Source organism: Poecilia reticulata, linkage group LG13 (assembly GCF_000633615.1).
Source record: "Poecilia reticulata strain Guanapo linkage group LG13, Guppy_female_1.0+MT, whole genome shotgun sequence".
Taxonomy (NCBI): Eukaryota; Metazoa; Chordata; class Actinopteri; order Cyprinodontiformes; family Poeciliidae; genus Poecilia; species Poecilia reticulata.
Window position 1 is genome coordinate 30,186,615 of NC_024343.1, and position 20,409 is coordinate 30,207,023.

General features: G+C 35.9%; 1 protein-coding gene across 2 annotated transcripts; it reads right to left on the reverse strand.

The window, feature by feature from the left end:
- Positions 1-820: 820 nt before the first annotated feature.
- On the reverse strand, positions 821-19,317 carry LOC103475082 (cullin-5). 2 transcript variants are annotated; one of them, XM_008426483.2, is made up of 19 exons: positions 19,212-19,317; positions 17,488-17,597; positions 14,897-14,996; positions 13,954-14,130; positions 13,370-13,511; positions 12,933-13,078; positions 10,998-11,078; positions 10,720-10,813; positions 9,503-9,633; positions 8,733-8,840; positions 7,273-7,337; positions 7,058-7,190; positions 6,851-6,982; positions 6,596-6,719; positions 4,759-4,934; positions 4,513-4,674; positions 3,546-3,664; positions 3,275-3,398; positions 821-1,979 (listed from the first exon to the last, which is right to left on the reverse strand). In XM_008426483.2, exons 1-19 carry the CDS (start codon positions 19,233-19,235, stop codon positions 1,785-1,787), a joined length of 2,343 nt encoding a protein of 780 aa, XP_008424705.1. In that variant the 5' UTR covers positions 19,236-19,317; the 3' UTR covers positions 821-1,784. The 2 variants fall into 2 exon arrangements, with proteins under 2 accessions (XP_008424705.1, XP_008424704.1); XM_008426482.2 differs by having other exon boundaries at positions 17,488-17,633; positions 19,212-19,250.
- Between the last annotated feature and the right edge of the window lie 1,092 nt (positions 19,318-20,409).

Consider the following 20,409-nt stretch of genomic DNA (forward strand, 5'->3'; position numbering starts at 1 on the left):
GGTATTTTATCAGTTGTGAACAATAAACAACAGAAACACTTGAAATAAATAAATAACTGTGTGATGAAACTTTATTGTATACAAGTTAAACTTTTTCAACTGAATAATGAAATAAATCATTTTAGGATGATGCATTTGTTTAGAAGTGGTCACATTAATGTATAAATCTGCTGCTTCATGTGGAAGTGGTAGTTGCCAATTTTCTTTTTTAAATATTTAGTCTGTTTTTGCAAACTTAATATCAGATTCAGGTGATTCTAGAGCTCGATAAAGTCAGAATATGCCCCAATATGTGAAACTCTAGAGCTGAGAGAGGGTGTACTTTCTTTTCCCACTTGCAAAAACACAAAATCTTTGAGTAATTTTGTTAAGAACTTAAAATAAGACAAAACTAATTTATAAGTAACTTTTCAATTAGATAGAGGAGCTTGTTTTAACTCTGTAAATCTTGAATATTGATTTTAAAAAGTCACAGTTAGTTCCACATGCAATTCTTTTTACTTATAACATGGAAAAATGTAATAAGTGTAAAACTCTGCCAGTTGAACAAGTACTTCTTCATCAGCATTGAGGAATTATTTAAAACAAGCTCATATATGTTGCTGAAAAGTTGCTTGTACATTAGTTTTGTCCTATTTTAAGTATAATAAGATGTATGCACTAGAAACTAGACAAAAAAATAGTTGGTAATATTTAGCGTTTTTGCAGTGTGTATCCAAACACCATCAAGCTTACTTATTAACCAGAAATGATAGAAACTCTCTTTTTCTTTTCCTGTTGATCTGATTATTTTGACGCAAAAAAGTAACCTGGTCATTAATTTCACTTTGTCCGGCTTGGAATTTAATTTCATAATGTCGAGTTCATTGGTTCTTACACACCAAATAAATAGTCTGCAGGGTGATAACGGTTCAGCAATGGACTAAAAATATAAACTGTTTAACTGTAATCACATGGCAGAGTAAGAAAATCAAAAATCGACTTTGTAACTGTGGCAGATCCTCGGTTTCCATTACCTCCATCACAAAGTGTGATCGTTTTTCCGTTGATGGAAAAAAACTAAATAATAATAATAATCATAGAGCAGCATGCTGTTGAAAGTGCACATAGAGATACACACACATAAAAGAACACGTACACGTCATGCACCCAAACACACGCAACACCCACGCGACACAAACACACACAATTTGGCAAGAAATACTCCTCGGTACTCTGAACTAGTCCTTTCGCAGTCTCCGCTCCTCCTGGTCGGCAACTTTCACTCGCAATTCTTTTGAGTTTCAACAAGAGCGATAGCGAATAGGAGGGATGCAAGATGGCCGCCACAGAGATGGCCGCCGCAAAGACGGCAGCCGAGGCCTCAAGAGAAAGCGAATAACTGTCCTCCCTTCGCAGCACACGTCACTCTCCATCTCTTCTGCAGCTCTCTGCTGAGGAAAGTAAGGCAGGAAGTATTTAATTTTTAGTGTGTAACTGTTTTTGTTTTTCTTCTGAGCTGAGCTGCTGGCAAAAAGGCCCGCCGTGCCGTGCGTTTCCCCGGATTGGACACTAGAGGGCAGCGAAGACAAACAACGACTCAACGCTACATCTTTAAATGACACACCGGCGTCACACAAACAGAAAAAAACATCCACACTTTTGTTTAAAAGGCTCAACCTCGTCCCTCCGTCGACCTTCGTCAGGCCTCTCCCTCTGTTCGGCTCCTCTTCGGGATCACAAAGCGCCGGTGGCGGCCCCAGCGGTAAAAGAAAAACAGCGGAAATGCACTCGGTGCTGGGTGCCTAGGCCATGTAGATGAAGGTGTTGATGTCCGATTCGTCCCTCTTTATATATTTGTGTTCGATGAGCCACTCGATCTGCTCCTTTATCATCTTCTTCTGAGGCAAAAACATATTTTTCAGGATTTCCACCAGCTCCGTTTGCAGCTGAGCGTTGCTGATGCGCTTCCTCATCTTCATGATTTGGATGATAGCCTCCTGAATACAAAATGCGGATTTTTAATTAAAACTACATTTTTTTTCACATTTTATCTTACACATTTATATTCCGCAAAACTGCAATGGAAACACTTTTTTCACATCACACTAGTCACATGATCAACAACTGGATGTTAGTACTGGTGGGAAAAACGAAGAAGACGACAGTAGTAGTTGGAGGATGATGGCGCTGCATGTTGTTAATGACTTACTGCGTGAACACGTGAGATTTTTAATGCCGTTTCTTACTAAGTGGAAACACCGCAACTGCAAAATTGTGGGGGTATTTTTCGATATTAGTGAAATATTGACAAAGTTTTGCGCACATTTGTAATGTAAATACAGCTAGAGAAACTGCTAGGGAAAATGTAGTGCAGTAATTGTCCTCCATAAGTCAAATATAATTAGAAAACGAAGATAAAGCAAAGCTGGTAGAGGCAAACATGAGAGGGCTTGGCACAGAAACTAAAACCGATTCTACATACACTGCAAAAACAGAAAATCTTACATAATTCTTGTTTGAAAGAGATAGTTCCATGTTACGGCCCCTGGCCTCTTGAGGCTGTGCAGGCTTTGGGGGCGTCACCTTCCACTTGTAGAAAAAGTCTACAAGTGGAACTATATCTTTCAATCAATAATCATGAATTATTTACCAAAAATAAACTTCTATATCTTGCTGAAAAATTACTTCTAAGTTACTATACTTTAAATATGACAAAACTAAGATATCTGGTGTTGAAACTAGACTAAATTACTTGTTTGTTTTTTTTCTAGTGTATAATGTGTTTCACACTGCAAAAGCACAAAATCTTACCAAGTATTTTTGTCTAGTTTTTAGTGTAAATGTCTTATTACACTTAGTTTTGTCTTATTTTAAGTAACATGCAAGTAAGATATATAGGACCTTGTTTTAAGTCAGATTTAATTTATGACATTTTTACCATTTTATAAGTGAAATAATCTGCCAGAGGAATAAGTGCTTTTTCATCAATATTGGAGGGTTGACTAAAAACAAGCTCCTACATCTTGGCAAAAGGTTACTTTGTCTTATTTCAAGTGTAATAAGATATTTACATTACAAACTAGACTAAAATACTTGGTGAAACTGTGATTTTACAGTGCAGTTTCTCCAGTTGCTGTGTGTTTTCAGTGTTTGGAGTGTAAACACGCTCCTGTATATTTGACCTGATGCCTCCAACATCCTGGAACTATCAACCATAAAATGAAAGGACTTGTTGACCCGACTCGTTGCTCCATTAATGTCGAGAAAGCATCAGTGCAACCTAGCAACATACCTGAGTTCTGAGTATTCTGAGCTGAACGATTCCTTCATTCTCCTCCTCTCTCATTCGCTCCGTCGTGAGCTGCAGCCGACCAATCAAATTGATCTTCCCTCTCTTCTGGACTTTGGAGTTTTTGCTGAGAAAAGACACAGAATACCAAAGAATCCCCACGTATTAAAATGTAATGTGTAAGAAATTGGAGCATCAATTTTTCCCCTCTCCAAATCTTGAACATTTACATCAAAATAAAGGATGCAATTTATTTTCTGTTGCAGTGACCTACATGAGCGAGAACTCCTGGTTGACGTAGAAGAGCGTGGCATCTGTAAAGTCTTTGGGCGAGCTAACGGACGGGTCATACGACAGGACTTGCTTCTTCAGTTTAGGAAACGCAACCAGAGACTGTAAAAACAGAAAACAACAATTTATGTGGTAAAATACCAGGTATTTTTGGTGTAATTTCTATTATTAAAACAAACTCCTATTTCTTGATGAAAAGTTAATTATAAGCAGAGGGTAAGAGTACCCAAAAATTGTACTCCAGTAAAAGTAGCAATACATTTTTTACTCAAGTAAAAGTGAAAAAGTATTTGGTAAAAAAGTCTACTCAAGTACTGAGAAGCTGATCAAATTATCAATAATTTAATATTTAAAAATGATTGATAATTGTCAGACAGACCAAATTTTAAAATTAAGTGGAAATATTGGTATTTTAAGAACAAAAATGATAATAATTCAAGTAAGTAACAAAAAAAGAAACAAAATTGGGCAAAAGAAAATGTTTCCAAATCAGTTTCTTTCAATAAAAAACTCATTAAACTTTAACAAAAACTGCAGGTGTGTGTCTGTGTCTGGTGAATGTTTGGTTAAAACATGATTGTTTTCATTCAGAGGGTCAAAAAATCCAGAAATTTTATTCAAGTAAGAGTAAAAATACTTCATAGTAAAATTGCAGAAGCAAAAGTAAAAAGTACAGTGTAGCAAAAATACTCCTAAGAGTCAATTTTTTCAAAAGCGTTACTCATGTAAATGTAACTAGTTACAACCCAACTCTGATTAGAAGGTGGCTTTGTTTTATTTTAAGTGAACTAAGATATTTGCACAAGAAACTAGACCAAAACTACATGGTAAAATTGAGTGTTTTTGCAGTGACAGAAATCTTCACAGGTTGGTTATGAGTCTTATTAAAACAAACTTCATGCAGCTGAAAAGAAAAACAGACGTTTTGTTGTTTATTGTTCTGTTCTGACCCAAAGCGTTCGGCGCAGCTCCGCGTCAGGAAGCTCCGTGGCCAGTTTGAGATTCTCAAAGCTGATTTTCTCTCTCGGCCTCTGATTCCAGGCAAACAGCACGGCGAGCTGGAAGGTCGTGACCTCAAGGTCATACTGGCCCACCTCGTTCTTAAAGGTGATCTGAACAAACATCAAAAAGATTTAAAAGAGGTTTAAATGTGGGGGATTAAACTCACAGAAACAGCAGAGGTTTGTTGTACTCACAATGCCGTTGGACATGAGGTGATGCCAGTGGAGTTTCCGACCGCTGTGGTTCCTCTTGTAGAAGTCCTCGACCTCGGGGATCAGGTCCTCCAGCTCCGTCGGCAGCGAGACGAAAACCTTCTCGCTGCTCCGTGACCACGCCCCGGCGTTCAGGATCTTAATGTTCACGCTGTCCGCTGCAGAAACATGAACCGGGACTCAGGGTGAGAATCGATTTGGGATTTTCATTATGCTTCAGCTTTGTTTCGTTCTGACTCTGTCCAATTCAGTTAGTTTCAATTCGTTTCTTGACTGTCAGCTAAATGGTGTGTAGTTTTAGTTTAGTTTGTATTAGTTGTAGTAGTGGTTTTAGTTTTTCATACTCTGGTTAATCTTTAGGTGCTGAATTCATAACGTATTGTACTGATTTGGTAATGAATGCTCAACAGAAGATACAATTTTCAAAAAATATATAAAATTATCGCTGAACAACCAACTGACTCTGTTGTTTTCTCCCAACTTTTGTGGACTAGGATCAACATGGAGTGCCGTAAACTGTTTGTGTTGGGGCTGGGGGGATATTTCACATCAGTTCAAAGGGCTAATAAATAGATTCATAAACACAAAAACAAAGAATATTACATATATAATTTCAATATGTTCTAGTAAGTTTTATAAATGTATGGTATAGTTGCAGTTAGTTGTAGTTTTTTTCCCATTAATTTCTGTTTTTATTCATTTCAGTTAATAAAAATGTTTTCTCAATTTCAGTTTTTGTTATTTTGTTAGTTTTATTTAACTATAATAACCTTGCTATGGGTGGGTATTTATTGTATCGTTTATCATTTATCCTGATATCTTTGATTTATTGTTAACACAATAAATTGCAATTGATGTTTATAAACCCCTAAAACTGTCGGTATTTTCTTTTTACAGTTTTTTCATCATCAATGAATAGCAGTACATTTGAAAAATATGATTAAATGTAGCTACTGTGTGTATATTAAGGATAAAAATCACACTTCGTATTAGAGCAGTATTTATGTTTGTGAGGCTATAGTTGCTCTGCCATGCAGTCACAGTCATACAGTTAAGTAAAAAGAAGAAATAAATTGTTTTTATCCTCCATTTATTGTTATAACAATATTTCCACAAAATATTATCTATAAAACTGTAAGTTCATATCCCTGACTATTTTCGAGGTTTCCAATTCACAATCACAGGAATTAACCCAAAAAAATAAAAACAAAAATTATGCATTAACTAATGAATTGTGAGTTTATTGCAAATTTTATGGAAAAATTACATATTTTTTTAAAAATCAGGTTTAAGTGATATTAACTCCCACCTGCAGGTGGCAGTATTTCTCACTTAAACTGCTGGCAGAGTAAGTAACACATGTCCGTCTTAGCTAGCAGACGGACATGTCACTGCCGAACTAATTTAGCTAGTTCGGCAGTGACTATTCCAGTAAATATCACTGATATTTACTTTAGTGTCACACAGAGGTGGGTAGATTATTCACAAACTGTGATCAAGTAATAGCTTTAATGTACTCATATTGTTTATAAGTTATACAGGAATGAGGCGAAAGCTAGTTCTACACCGGTGGCTTGCTTATCGTTGTCATAGCAACTCCATAAAGTTCACAGAAGTGAAATGTCACATGAGAACTATGTATTAGGCTTTAACAGAAATGTCAAAGCCAGCGTTTCATAACTTTTAAACTACGACACAAAAAACAAGTTTCAGTTTTATCATCACTTCAAACAGAACTGGCAGCTGAAACTCATAAAACAGCCACTGAATTTGGGTTTATCAATTTGTTTAGTGTTTTTAGTTTAGTTTGTAGTCGTACCTGGTAGAGCCAGCTTGTTGTGTTTGTGCATCTCCTTGAAGACCTGATTGAGATCCTCTGAGACCTTGATGTCCTGAAACATCCTGGCCAGCTTGTTCACATAGTCAGCAGGCATTCCTACTTCCTACAGAGACATAATCATCACAAGCTTTTTCCAAACCTCCAAAACACAGAACTGAAACTCAAGGATTTCCAGCACCTGTACCAGGACCCTGTAATGATGATTATTTCTGAATTCGTCTGAGTGGGACTCACCCTCAGCCACTCCACCATGTTCTCCTCAATCTCGCTGTCGGCTGAAATGTCCAGAATAAGGCGCCTGGTCAGGTGAGCTTTGTGGTACCGCATAAAGACGTCTTTGTTCTGGACGTACTTCAACACCAAGAGCTGCAGGGACGGCGGAGGAGAAATCATGAAGCCGGCGGGAAGAAAACAGGCGAACGGGTCGGGGAATCCACTCACCACTTCTTTGAGTTTCAGCTCGATTTCTTCAGAGGTAAGTTTCTTGCTGAGGGGCGTTTTCCTCAGCAACATGTCACAGTAGTTCGCCAGCAGCTCGGGACATTTGGACTCAGGCTGAGTTTTCATTCCCACTCTGATTAAAAACAAACAGTCGAACGTTGATGCCAATGTTACAACAGCGACGGGTTTTAACGGGTTGTTTGTCTCAGACTCACCCCTTCTGCTTCATAGGAAGCTCCAGCTTGAAGATTGTTGCATCGTTGACGACGGCTTTGTAAGCCTTGGAATGAAAACAACAAAAGGATTTAAAAAATCCAAATGTGTGTGTGTGTGTGTGTGTGTGTGTGTGTGTGTGTGTGTGTGTGTGTGTGTGTGTGTAAGTAAGTAAGTAAGGAAAAGAAAGAAAGAAAAATAAAGAAAGAAAAAGAAAGAAAGAAAGAAAGAATGAGAGAAAAAAAGAATGAGAGAAAAAAAAGAATGAGAGAAAAAAAGAATGAGAGAAAAAAAGAAAGAGAGAAAAAAAGAATGAGAGAAAAAAAGAAAAAGAAAAAAAGAAAAAAGAAAGAAAGAAAGAAAGAATGAGAGAAAAAAAGAAAGAAAGGTTTTGTCATTATTACTTTTGACTATTTATTTGGGACAGAAACACCATTTCCTTTTTTATTTTAAATTATTTTTTTCAATTCTATTTTTATTTCTTTACTTGTTAAATATTTGTTTTTAACTTTTTAAATATTTTATTATTTTAGATTTTTTTATTTTATTTTCTAAATATTTAATAAAATGTCATCAACTTTTAATTTATTAATTTTTTTACATATCTATTTACAACCTTATTTATTTTTACTTTGTTTGCTAAATATTTGATCACATTTTATTATTATTCTATTTATTTATGTTATATTTTATTCTTCCATTATTATATTTGTCTTTAACTTTTTAATTTGTGTATTTACGTCATATTTTATTCATTTTTTAAAATTTTATTCTTTAATTTAATTTTAATTATTTATTTGTTAAATATTTAATCAGTCCAGAAAACTTTTTAATTTTACTATTTGATATTTTATTTATGTATTTATTATTTTAAACTTTATTTATTAAATGTTTAACAAATTCTGTCACAAATGTTTTATCTATTTTTTTTATTTATTTAGTTTTTGTTTTAAATTTTATTCTTTTTATTTACTTATTTATTCAATATCTAATTATCCTGTCATAAATTCTAATATTTTAAATACTGACTGAGGCGTTGAGAGTCTGAGATGGACGTCTGTTTTTCGGGTGAATTTTCTGGAATGTTTCTGGGGATAGTGGCAGCTAGCATAAATATTTCTAACTGGACAACAACAGAAATGAAATAGCTTGTAAAAAATAATCTTAATGAAGTTTTCCATGCTGATGTGGAGCAACAGTTAACTTTTTAAAGAACATTACTACTGATACATGTCCTCATTGTGATGCCAAAACTACAACTATCATCTATTCAGAGAGCTTTAATTTGTAGCATCTGGCTGCTACTTTCCATCTTAAATCCTACAAAAAAAACACACAAAGCTTCTCCATTTGTGCACATGAGGTTAGATTAAAACAGCTTAAAAACCAGCGAGTCAGTTTATTTCTGTGACTAACTCTGAGAGCTGAAGGTTGTGGTTTGAGGGCAAGACTAAAAACACACCTTATCTCTTGCTGTGAGGAAGCGCGGGTCATCCTGGAAAGCCTCCTTCACCAGTTTACTGAAGCGATTAAACAACGTCAGCAGCTGCTCCACATACTTCTCAGAGTCCTGCAACAACATTTACAAACTATCAAGAGTTCGGTAATAACTGCTTACATTTACTCAGTTACATTTACTTGAGTAACCTTTTTGAAAAAAAAATTATTTTAGGAGTATTTTTACTATGTTGTATTTTAAGTAATTTTATTATGAAGTATTTCTACTATTATTTGAGTAAAATTTCTGGATTTTCCTCCCACTGAATGAAAAACAAACAAGTTTTAACCAGAAATTCACAAGACACAGAGACACACCTGCAGTTTTTGTTAAAGTTTCATCAGTTTTTTATTGAAAGAAACCCATTTGGAAAAAAAAATATTTTGCCTGATTTTGTTATTTATATGAATTATTGTGAGTTTGTCCTTAAAATACCGAAATCTCCACTTAACTTTATGTTTTGGTCCGTCTGATTATGTCATTTGTAAATATTAATTGATTGATAATTTCATCAGTTCGTCAGTACTGGAGAAGACCTTTTCCCAAATACATTTCTACACTTAGATGGACACTTTTCACTTTTACTTGAGTAAAAATATGTTGAAGTAGTCCCTATATTTACTAGAGCACAATGTTTGGCTACTCTACCCGTCTCTGACAACAATGAGCTGCATGAAGAGGAATTACCCATAGATGACATGACCAGACATGGCAGCTGGAGTCGGTAAACGTACCGTAGTGATCGTCTCAGCGGCAGCTACCATGTCTGCCAGTCCAGCATTAATGATGTGCTCTTCTAGGTCCTTCAGCATGGGCTCAATCCCACTGGGAACCTTGTCCATTAGTGAAAACATGAGGTGCAGCTCTGCTCAGGGAGGGGAAAAAACAAACAAATCAGAGGAATAAAGCATGATGGAGGAAGGTCACAACCAACAATCCCTCAGGCTTTCTAAACGTTGTTTTCAGAGAATGTTCAGTTTCGATAAGAAGTTTACAGTCTGACGTCTAAGAGGGTTTTCACACCTGACTCTGTTCGGTTGGGGAACAAAATTGCAATATTTGTTACATTTTCAGCTGCTGTGGTTCGCAAACGAAGCAAACCCTTTGACAAACCTGTTCCCCTCCTCGCCTGTGGGGGCGCTGCAACAAGAACCAATGAATGGAATGACATAAAAACCTCTGAAGAAGACACAGAGCGCAACTTTCTTCTTTACGAAACGTAATCAGAAGCACGTTTTCCTCGCCCTACGTGTCAGCTACGCTACACGCACTCGCTACCATAGCAACTGACAACAACAACACTTTACGTGTCAGGATTCAACGCCAATAAACACTCAAACATCCAGTCTGTTACAGTTTAATTTTTTCAGTCTTGATGTTTATTTTGCGATTATTAATAAGCGATCTCTGAGGTACATTAGCTAACACTGCTAACAGCTAAGCTAACACAGCGGTGGCTGATTAGCTAATTTAAACGCCTGCTCTACTGATGATCCGTCAGAGTTGGTGTTTAGGTCACATTTTTGTTAAAATTTTTTAACAGAACCAAAACACACCAAATTCTACATCCCATCTAAATATTAAAGTTATCATAGTCAAGCTAGCATCACTGACCTACTTCCCTCTGCCTCACTATTTTTTTCTTAATTAAAACTCTTTCCAGACCTTGTTAGTTGTCATAGTGTTGACAAATAGCAGCAAAGTACTGCATCCCTTCTTCTTTCATACATTAGGGATACATTTAAGTTTTAGCGCATTACGTTAACAATTTAACAGCTAAAATCAATGCTAGTCATTGTTAGAGAGCAGCTTTTTGCCCTCCAGCAGAGAGACAGGGGTGGGATCTTGACGTCATGCTGTAGGGGGTCCATAGTTCCCTTAGTGAAAAATAATTGTCATAATTTACTTTAAAGATTACGATTCATTAGAAAACAGTGTTCTGGACACTCACTCTCCGTCTCGTTGCGTTTAATCATTCCTGGACATTCGGCTAGGATGGTCTCCTTGAACGAAGTTACCAAAGCGTTAACGCAACACTCCATAAGCTGCAGGGGAAAGAAACAAGATACGTAAACTGGCATCCAACACATACATAAACTTACCTAAAAAGTACCAACTATGAGGGTGATTACGAATAATATTGGTTGTATTTGTGTATTTAATGCATGACATCCTTTTTTAGCAGATAAATAAAAACATGATTTAAAGGATCTCATGAAAGACACCTACTGCTTGAACAGAATTACATTCACGTCGTGTCTCTAGATATCGAAGCGCTCTCTTCTCCTCCTCTCTGAGTTTTGCATCAGCCTGCAGGGGAAAAAAAGAAACGAACAGGAAGCAGATAAATAATGTCAAGCATGTGGCAACCACAAACTTCTGCTTATTCGGTTGGGATTTTAATGAAATTTGGAGAAGTGAAAGAAAAGCATAACGAGCCTTTTGCCACAGTCATCGTAGAGCTGTGATCAACAAACTTTCCAGTTTCTGACCCAGAAAATTTAAATGTAGGAAGGGTCATGACCCCCACTCCTGGTTGGTTTTTACCGGGCATGTAAAATTGACTTTTTTGAGTTTCACATCATGTTATAATGTTATTATCTAATCAAAAACATACATGGAGTGCTGCCCTCCCCTACTCAGCTCCTTCAAACTAGCCAGCAGCAATTAGCAAACACTTGGTGGAACTGTGCATGTGCTGAGCTTATAGGAGGTGCATCTCAGAGCAATGCTGGTAAAAACGTTGTTAAAGGAAGCCATGTTGTGATGACTTCCTGAACGCAGAGCTTCAGAAAGAGCAGGAGCTTCTTAAAGAGACAGAGGCCCAATTTCCTCTGCATTAAATTATGAAGTTAAATCTCTCTTAAGCCATATTTGATATATTCAGCACTTTTCTAACAACTGGAGTTAACATACTCACTTGACTGCATTATAAAATGGCACTATGTGTCTGGAGAAATACATAATATTATCCCTTTAAATGGTTACTTCCAAGATGCATATGCTTTCTTATTGGCATTTTTGGTATTTAGGTTGATTTCAGAACCTAATCAAACTTATTTGTGACCCCAACTTTGAAAAATACTGATGTAGGAGAGAGGAAACAAGTGGAAAAAGTGGCATTTCATTCTAGTAAAAATCAGCTCCTTGTTCTACGCTTTGCTTTATACAGAGGGTCTGGATCACTGATAAATGACTGAATCTGTTGCAGTTTTAAACAAGTAGGTCTAATTTTACCCAATCGCTAACTTTTGGCCATGGCATATGTAATACACCGGCTCGATACCAGAAATTACCTGTGAAAGCAATAAAATGTCTTGAACATTTATCTTTTCCTCAAATATTCTCAATATTTGCAAGCATGACCAACAATGACTGAACGGTTTTGTTCACTTCCTAAGCTGCTATTGCTAAAACTACAGATAAACTACAATTCTAAAACGGCACATAAAATCGACATCATCATGCACAACTTTTCCTTCCGTTTCCTGATTGGCCCAGTTGAAATTCTACCTGTAGAAATCAAGCTCAATGGGAGAAATCCAAAATGGAGGACTGAAGGGAGATGAGAATTGAGCGGGATGGTGTAGAAAGGCAATAGCCAGGACTGAAAGCTGTTCATGTGTCGCCATAAAAGTCTCCAATAACAGAAATAAAGGCGCTAAATTTGCCACTGGTCACAAAAGTTGCTGAAGGGTCTGAAAAGTTATAAAGTTAAGTTGGCAACAGTGCTTCTTTTGTCCTGACTACATCCTGCTTATCCCCACGCTTGGCCACACCCCTCTGTTGACTCTGGCTCCACCCACTTTTGTGGAATGTTTTTTAAATTGGAGGCTTTACTTTCAAAGATAGCTTCATACAGGAAGTACTTTTACCAAAAATGGTGGCATAAATTTTGTGCTTGTTCCCAAGGGAATGTATTTTCTAGATCAATAAAATAGAAAACAAATCATCCCCCCAAAAAACAGGCAAATGTGCAATATTTATAATAAAATAATTTAGAGATACATTTTTCTGCAAGAGTCCGACTACTTTGAGCGTTTCATTAAAAAACTGCCTGGTAATTACACTAATTATTTTTTGTGACACCAGAAAGAATTGTGAAATATTACAACTCCATACTAACAAGAAGGAAACTTAAAAAAAAACAAAAAAAAAACATACATATTTCATGTAGTTTTGGACACCGTTTTGCTGCAGGTAGGACGGTGCCTGTGTTCTGTAGAACCTCTCAGTGGAGTCCAGGTAGGCTTTCTCAAAGTTATCCCTGTAGATTTGCAGCTTGTCCTCCGGGTTGGAGCACAGGTTGACTGGACAGGGAGAGGAAAACACTTCATGGTAGTCACATTTCCTCCACAACCACAGGAAATAATTGTCCAAAAAAGCAACATGACAAATGGAAAAAAAGCTATAAACAGAAATCTGCAAAAAGAAAACAACTGAGATGCTGCAGTGCAAAAAAATAAAATAAAATCTAAATCTTGTCACCACAAGATCTGGAAATTTTAAAACCTCTTCTCTGCAAACTAATTTTCTGGTTTGTTGCATTTCTTCAGTCCAATCTGCTTCTCGTTACGAGTCGACGTTACGGTCTTTCTTACCGTATGATTCCCGGACGCCGATGACGAGCTGCGAGTCGAAGGCCTCGCCCAGCCTCTCTGCGTGCACCAGCTTCATCGCGCTGTCCTGCAGGCGGCTCTTAATGTTGGAAAATATCGACTCGTTCCACGTGTCCAGCATCAGCTGCAGAGAGTGAAACATGTTGAATCTACTCAAAAATGTTTCAAGTAAGATGCAAAAGAACTCATATTTTTTATGAGTTAGTTTTTTAACTATTTGGTGAGTGATATTTGTCATATTTGTAGGTGGAAACATTAATTATCACTTTTTGATAGATAGATTTATAAGGGAGCTGATCAAAACTGTCTTTCTGACGTGTGAGTTTCTATTTTCTTTATGTGCTTCCTTTTTATTACTCATCACTAAAGGTGGGTAGAGTAGCCAAAAATTGAACTGAAGTAAGAGTAGCACTACTTCAAAGTAAAAGTATTTGGTAAAAATTCTGTTTAAGTACTGAGTAACTGATCAAATCATGGATTTCTATAGGCACTGCTTGCTTCTCTGCTGACTTCCCTTCTTGCAGCTTCTACTTTTTCCTTCTTCCTTTCCTGTTTTCCCGTCTCACCTTGCGTACGATGCTGTCCTCCATGTTTGTTTTCTTGTTGCTGCCCTGCTTCCCCATCAGCGTGATCTCCAGCTGACAGAACGGTTTGGGCAGGATGTCGCACTGGGTGAAGAACTTCCTCCACTCCACGATGTACGCCTTCAGCAGCGCCGTGTCGTCTTGGTGGCTCAGCACGCGCTGCCATGGCAACGGATACAGAGGAAAAAATACTTCCTGAAAACTTCCAAGGAATTGAGTTTGCATGGTGATAAATTGGTCATAAAGTTTGTTCAAAAGACAAAAAAAAATTAAACTGGAGATTTGAAACTAAAAAATTATTTTGAAACTGCAAAACAAGAATGTGAAGTTAAAAAATAACTTTCCAGATTCAATGTGTTAAAAATGTTTTCAGTTTCAAATTTTTATTGTCAGCTTAAATTTTTTTTCCACTTCCTATTTCTTTTCAATGTATTTATTTTTTTAATCAGTTTTAAAAGGTTTTTTCGGTTTCAAATTTTTATTTTCAGCTTCAAATTTTTTTTAACTTTCAAACCTTTTTTCAGTTTTGAGCTTTTCTTTTGTTAAGTTTCAAATATTTCTTTTCAGGTTTTTTTTTTTCATTATCTGTAGAATCTGTCAAGAATTAAACATCAAACTAAACCAGCTTTAAAATAGTTTTTCCACCTCGGGAGATTTTTCTTTTATACTAACAGACCAACAGAAAATAAGGTTTAAGCACCAACATGGTGATTGTAAGTCGGCTAAAAGTGGACAGACAGTAGATGATCAACAGTAAATGAATAAAGAAGCAGACAAAGGTTCCTTCAGGAATCCTGGACAGCTGTTGATCAGAACCATGTGAAAAGTTACAGAAACGTCTGCCTCAAATCGAAACCTGACATTAGAATTAGCCAAAGAGAATTACACAGAAACAAACACTGGAGATAAATAAGAAGCTTCTTACGGTTTGTGCTTGTTTGATGAAGTCGAGGATGTCTTCTTTGAGGGCTTGGTGGATTTTAGCAGGACCTTTATCGTCCCATAAACAGACAGCATGGACGTCACTAGAAAAGAAAAAACAAAAACAAAACATGTCCAGCCTGTTCCTGTGAGGAAAACAATGATCTTCAAGCAGAAAATAACATATTTCAGACATTTAAGCAACTCTAAAATGCTAAAGTTTTACATCTAAGGTCATGATATAGATCAGGTTCTTAAATTATTTAGTTTTTTTATTTATCCTGACAGAGTATTAGGGCTAGATTAACAAAAAATACATATTTTACAAGAAAAAGTCACACAAGACTTAAATCACAATATTACTATAATAAAGTAATATTTTTACAATAAAGTTTTATGACAAAGAGTCACAATGCTATAAGAATAAAGTCATAATATCACCAGAATACAGTTGTGTGACAAACGTCTTAATAAAATGAAAATGAAGATGAAATAATACAAGAGAAAAAGGCAAAAGTCATAACATAATATTACCAAAATAAATCCAGCAACAAAGCAGTTTCAGCAAAAAGTCATAATATTATGAGAATAAAGTCACAACATTACCAGAATAAAGTTGTAATAATACATGAATAAACTCATTTTACTCTAATAAAGTTGCCTGTTTACTTAATGAAGTAGTAATTTAAGGATAAGTCCTACATAAAATGAATAAAAAATTTAAATGAGGACTGTTGAGCCTCTTGTGAAATTATTGTATCACTTTTACAAATGATACTAAACCTTTCAACACATCAGCATCAAATCATCAGCAGCAGGACGGGAAACGACCAAGTATTTAAATAAAACATCACAGACTATATTAAGCTTTACAAAAAAATAGTACTTACAGTAAGGAAGTAAGTAACAATATATAGCTTTTACTGTGTTGTATTAATATGCAAATGGCCCAACAAATAAAAAAATAACAGAACTACAAAGCTGGTGTGTTAACAAGAGGTCTCACTTTGACATAAACTGTAGGTCTGTCTTGTAATGGACAGAGTATCGAGAAATTTTACTCTGATAAAAGTAGCGATAGCTCATAATATCACTCAAGTAAAAAGTACAGTGTAGTAAAACTAAACTGCTACTTAAAGTACATTATTTCCAAAAAGTTACTCAAGTAAATGTAACTGAGCAAATGCAAAATTATAAAGTGGTTGGAGTTGATGCAAAACCAAAAAATAAATAGTATCTTTAAGATCTGGGAAGACGTTCAGTTGGACAAACTCTGCATTTAGACGAAACGGCTCTGAAATTTTATCGCACTTTCCTGACTCCTCAGAGGAGATAATAAATTCTACCTTACAATTTCTGCATCTTTTCACATGGAAGATGGTTTTCCTCTAATTTTTATTCGCATTTTTACACTGATCGAGACTCAACAACAAAGTTACAGCGAAAAGATAGTCGAATAGTCACTTCACTGAAGAGAGAAATTCACACATTCTCAAGAAAGATGGCAGACGGACTGAAGCCTGGATGAAACTCCCTCAGAACTTCTGTCCACAATGAACGCAGCTTTTTATCCATCCAAACACAATTCAGCTATTATTCAGCTCCTGACTGCAACAGGACTGGATTATTATTTCAGAATCGATTATTCTATTGATCATTCTGAGGATTAATTGGATTTAAAAGATTCTGCAGATTTTTCACTTAACCAGTTAGAAATGCATAAAATATGCAATTTGCTTTTTTAAGAATAAGAAAATAAATACTTGATTGCCTGAGATGCATTAATGTAACGTCACTTTAGTGAATTTAAAGCAGATGAAGCCAAAGCTGCCACTTGAGGAGATTTTAGGTAAAATATATTGAAATACAAAGGTGTTTTAATCTGAAATGCAAAATACAGCTCTGGAAAAAAACTAGGAGTCCACTGCACTGAACCCCATTGAAAAGCTCCTGGTTATTCCACCAAATGTCGAGTTAAAACATTAATATTGTTGTTTCTAAATTAATATGAACTTGTTTTCTTTGCGCTATTTGAGGTCTGAGAGCACTGCATTTTTTTGTTATTTTGACAATTTCTCATTTTCTGCAAATAAATGCTAAAATAACATTTTTGCTTGAAATTTTTGAGTCATCTGGTCAGAATTTCATAGAATAAAAGAACAATGTTCATTTTGCAGGGGTCTCTTAATTATTTCCAGTTTGGGTCTGTATACTACAGTTAATGATTAATCAATTACGCAATTAGTTGACAATTATTCAAATAATAGATTAATCACAATTAATTGCTTCAGCTCTGCTTGTAGTTTTAATGATTATGGCTTAAAGATAATAAAAAACGATTAATCGTGTCATTCTTTCAGACGGCAACATTTCACATTCAATCTGTGTGTATGATGACTCTAGATAACCATAATAAATCTTAAAATATTCAATAATATTCAAGTTGTGAAAAGCCCAACTTAAAATTGAGAATAGCTGTAAGAAGAAACACCTCTAAGAAGCAAATAAATTTTGTTTTAGTTGATAATTTTACACAAACTAAAGCAGTTGTTTCCACAGCAGCTCTAATGCGGCGGATCAAAGAGCGTCTCTTACGAGAATAAGTCGAACCACTGTTGCTTGGTGACGGCCTCTTGTCTTAGCAGCTTGAGAACGATGGGCCGCATCAGGTCCCACTTGTCCTCAAACTGCAGGGACCCCTTGTTCTGCCAGAAAGACATGTGGGAAGGGTGGAGGAAAATCTAATATTACAGCACAGAAATGAGAAAATACAGGCTTGGAGTGAGACAAAGAGTATCAAGAGGAGACGAACCGATCAGGGTCGATACCGATTACTGATGTCATACCTGTCGGCTCCAGTTTTAATTTCTGTTTCTTAAATCACATAATAAAGAATAAAAATGCAATGCAGGTTGTTTGATAGGAACAGCACTGTTGTTACTAGAGCTGAAACGATCGATTAATAGTGATTAATCGGTTATTGAAATAATCATCAACTAATTTAGTAACCGATTAATTGCTAACTGGAGGATGTAAACTAAAAAAAAGGACATTTGTTGAAAAGAAACTATTCAGAGAATTAATTAAACCAAAACTTTACAAAACAGATGTACAGTTTGTATTTAACTCCTCAAGTGCAAGCTTTTTGTCCTGCTAGCTAGTCTTGCTATTTAGCTGGCTAGAATTTGTTCATTATAACCTCAGCTTTTGTGTTTGCTTCATTAATATGTCACATGGCAATGAACATGGGAATGACTGACACCAGACACGTTTATTCAAATTCTAACAGATTTTCATAAGCAATCAAAATCAGTATATTGAATAGAGTGTTGCCATTTTTGTTATAGTTTCTTTTAATCTGTTAATTCACCTCAAGACATGTAATATTGGCTGTAATCTGTTTTGGATGTATGTGACATTTTTGTGAACCATATAAAGCGTTAGTAATCTCTTCATTGTGGTTTGATAAACTACGGGCCCCAAAACAACATCTTGCTTAAGGCCCCCAGAGAGCTAGGACCGGCCCTGCTACTGATTATTAGGCGTATTTAGACACTAATATCCTGTTAAATGTGTTATCTAGGTCAGTAGATTTACACTGGAGCCAACAGGAAGTTGGTTTTAACGCTACCTAGCAGGTTAGCGGATATTTGGGGGATTAAAGCCTAACTAACCTTATTTGGGATCTGCGTATCTCTCTCTGCAGACTAAACTTTTGGCTGATGTGAATATTATTTTGAAAGGCCTTCCAGGAACAGACGCTAGGTTTAGCAACCTTATTGAGAGGTTAGCTAGCCAAAATAAAGTCCAAACAGAAGCAGCTTGAAGCGGTTCTGCTGTGGGCGTGTGGGGGAGTTCGTGGCGTGGAGGTCTGGTTTCCTTCCGAACCGTGTTACTAGCGTTTTTCTCCTCCAGTGTTTCGGCTGGGACCTGCTTCTTCTGGTCCATCTCTTGGACTGATCCACGCAGAGACCCGAGACTAGCTAACGGCTTACAGTTCTGCGTTCGGTTCCGAATCTCAGGAAGAAGGCTGGATTCGTAATTTAAGCGCATGTTCGGGGGGTGGGGGGGAATGAACAGATTAAAAGGGGACGACATGATCGGGGAAACGAACCCCGGCATAACACCGGACTTCAACAACGGCAGCGGCCACTTCAGGCGCACCTTTCTGGGTTTTTATTACATAAATGCTAACATCAGCGGAGATGTGTGGAGGCTGAAGCACCAAGAACATTTATCAGCAGTTAACTTAAAAAGACGTAACAGCAACGAACCTAAATGTGCACAGAAACAGTGAATGTAATTCAGTTGCTTCTTACCTTTAACAAATTAGGCGTCGCCATGTTTCTCCAACTTATCACCTCGCAGATTCTCGCGAGACAGGTATCAGGATTAGGTAATGGTAACCCAGTTCACCGAAATAAACTCTCTCCTGCTTCTAAAAACAGACTTGGTGGTTCATTTAATACTTATTGTCTTCTCAGTATAGAACACGATATTCTGATTACAGATAAAAGTAAATTTTAATTCTGTTTAACTAAAGTTAAAACGTCTAAAACCAACACCCCTCAAGATTTTTTACTGTTGAATTGAATAGAATAAAACAGAAACAGCATTTATTGTAATCAGATGTTGTGAGATGTAAAAGTTCACAGAAAATCTTAAAGTGTTTAAAACAATATATAAAAAAAGAACAAGATTAACAATAACATTATTGACACACTGTACATGTATAATCCCTTAACATAAAGAAAATACTATCTAGTTAATAGAAATAGGAATGTGCAACTGAGTGAAATTAGTTTTTATTGAAATGTGCATAAAGTGCATGTGTATTGCACATTAAAAAAGACAGACTATTTAAAATACAGAATATCAGTGCAGAAAAACAGATGAAAAAACATGTTTAAAAATAAGTAGATTGTGCAAATTATTTTAGTTTTAATTTAATTAATTGATCAACTAAGAACAATTGAAATATAACAACAAAGCTGAGACTGAAAGATTTCTGGCTCTTAAATGTTAAAATAATATATTTAATCTTTCTTGAAGCTGAATGGTGACATTTATACCAAACCCAGCCAGTTTAAGATAGTGAAATAAAAGTAAAACTTGGGGAAAAGTGTGTTCAATTCACTTATTAAAGCTGGATTTAATAAACAAATAAACTGTCCTGAATGTTGTTTAAGTTGTACATTTTTGTCCTTTCTTCAGAACAAATTACTTTTAAACAAACTTGTTATTTATAATAAAATGAAACCATGCCTGCAGAGCCGGTCAAAAGTTGCATGAGGCCTTGAGCAGAACTTTCCTTGGGGGAACCGCCTGACCGACTGCAGCACGACTGACTTCCCTTTTTTATTTATTCACTTGATCATTTTTTTATTAAGCATTCACAACATAACATGTACAGTTGAAATAAGTATGACAACATGGCAGAATTTATTTTGCTCAACAAACATATTATTAGTTTGTTTTTATCACTATTTTTTTCTAAATGGGAAGTCTGAAAGGAAT

Coding starts and splice junctions, on each gene's coding strand:
- LOC103475082 (XM_008426482.2), bottom strand. CDS start 19,235: ATGGCGACGCCTAATTTGTTAAAG. Junction 9,634..10,719: donor TAAACGCAACGAGACGGAGA/GTGAGTGTCCAG, acceptor CTCCCTGAGCAG/AGCTGCACCTCATGTTTTCA. Junction 3,665..4,512: donor AGCTGCGCCGAACGCTTTGG/GTCAGAACAGAA, acceptor CTGTTTTTACAG/TCTCTGGTTGCGTTTCCTAA.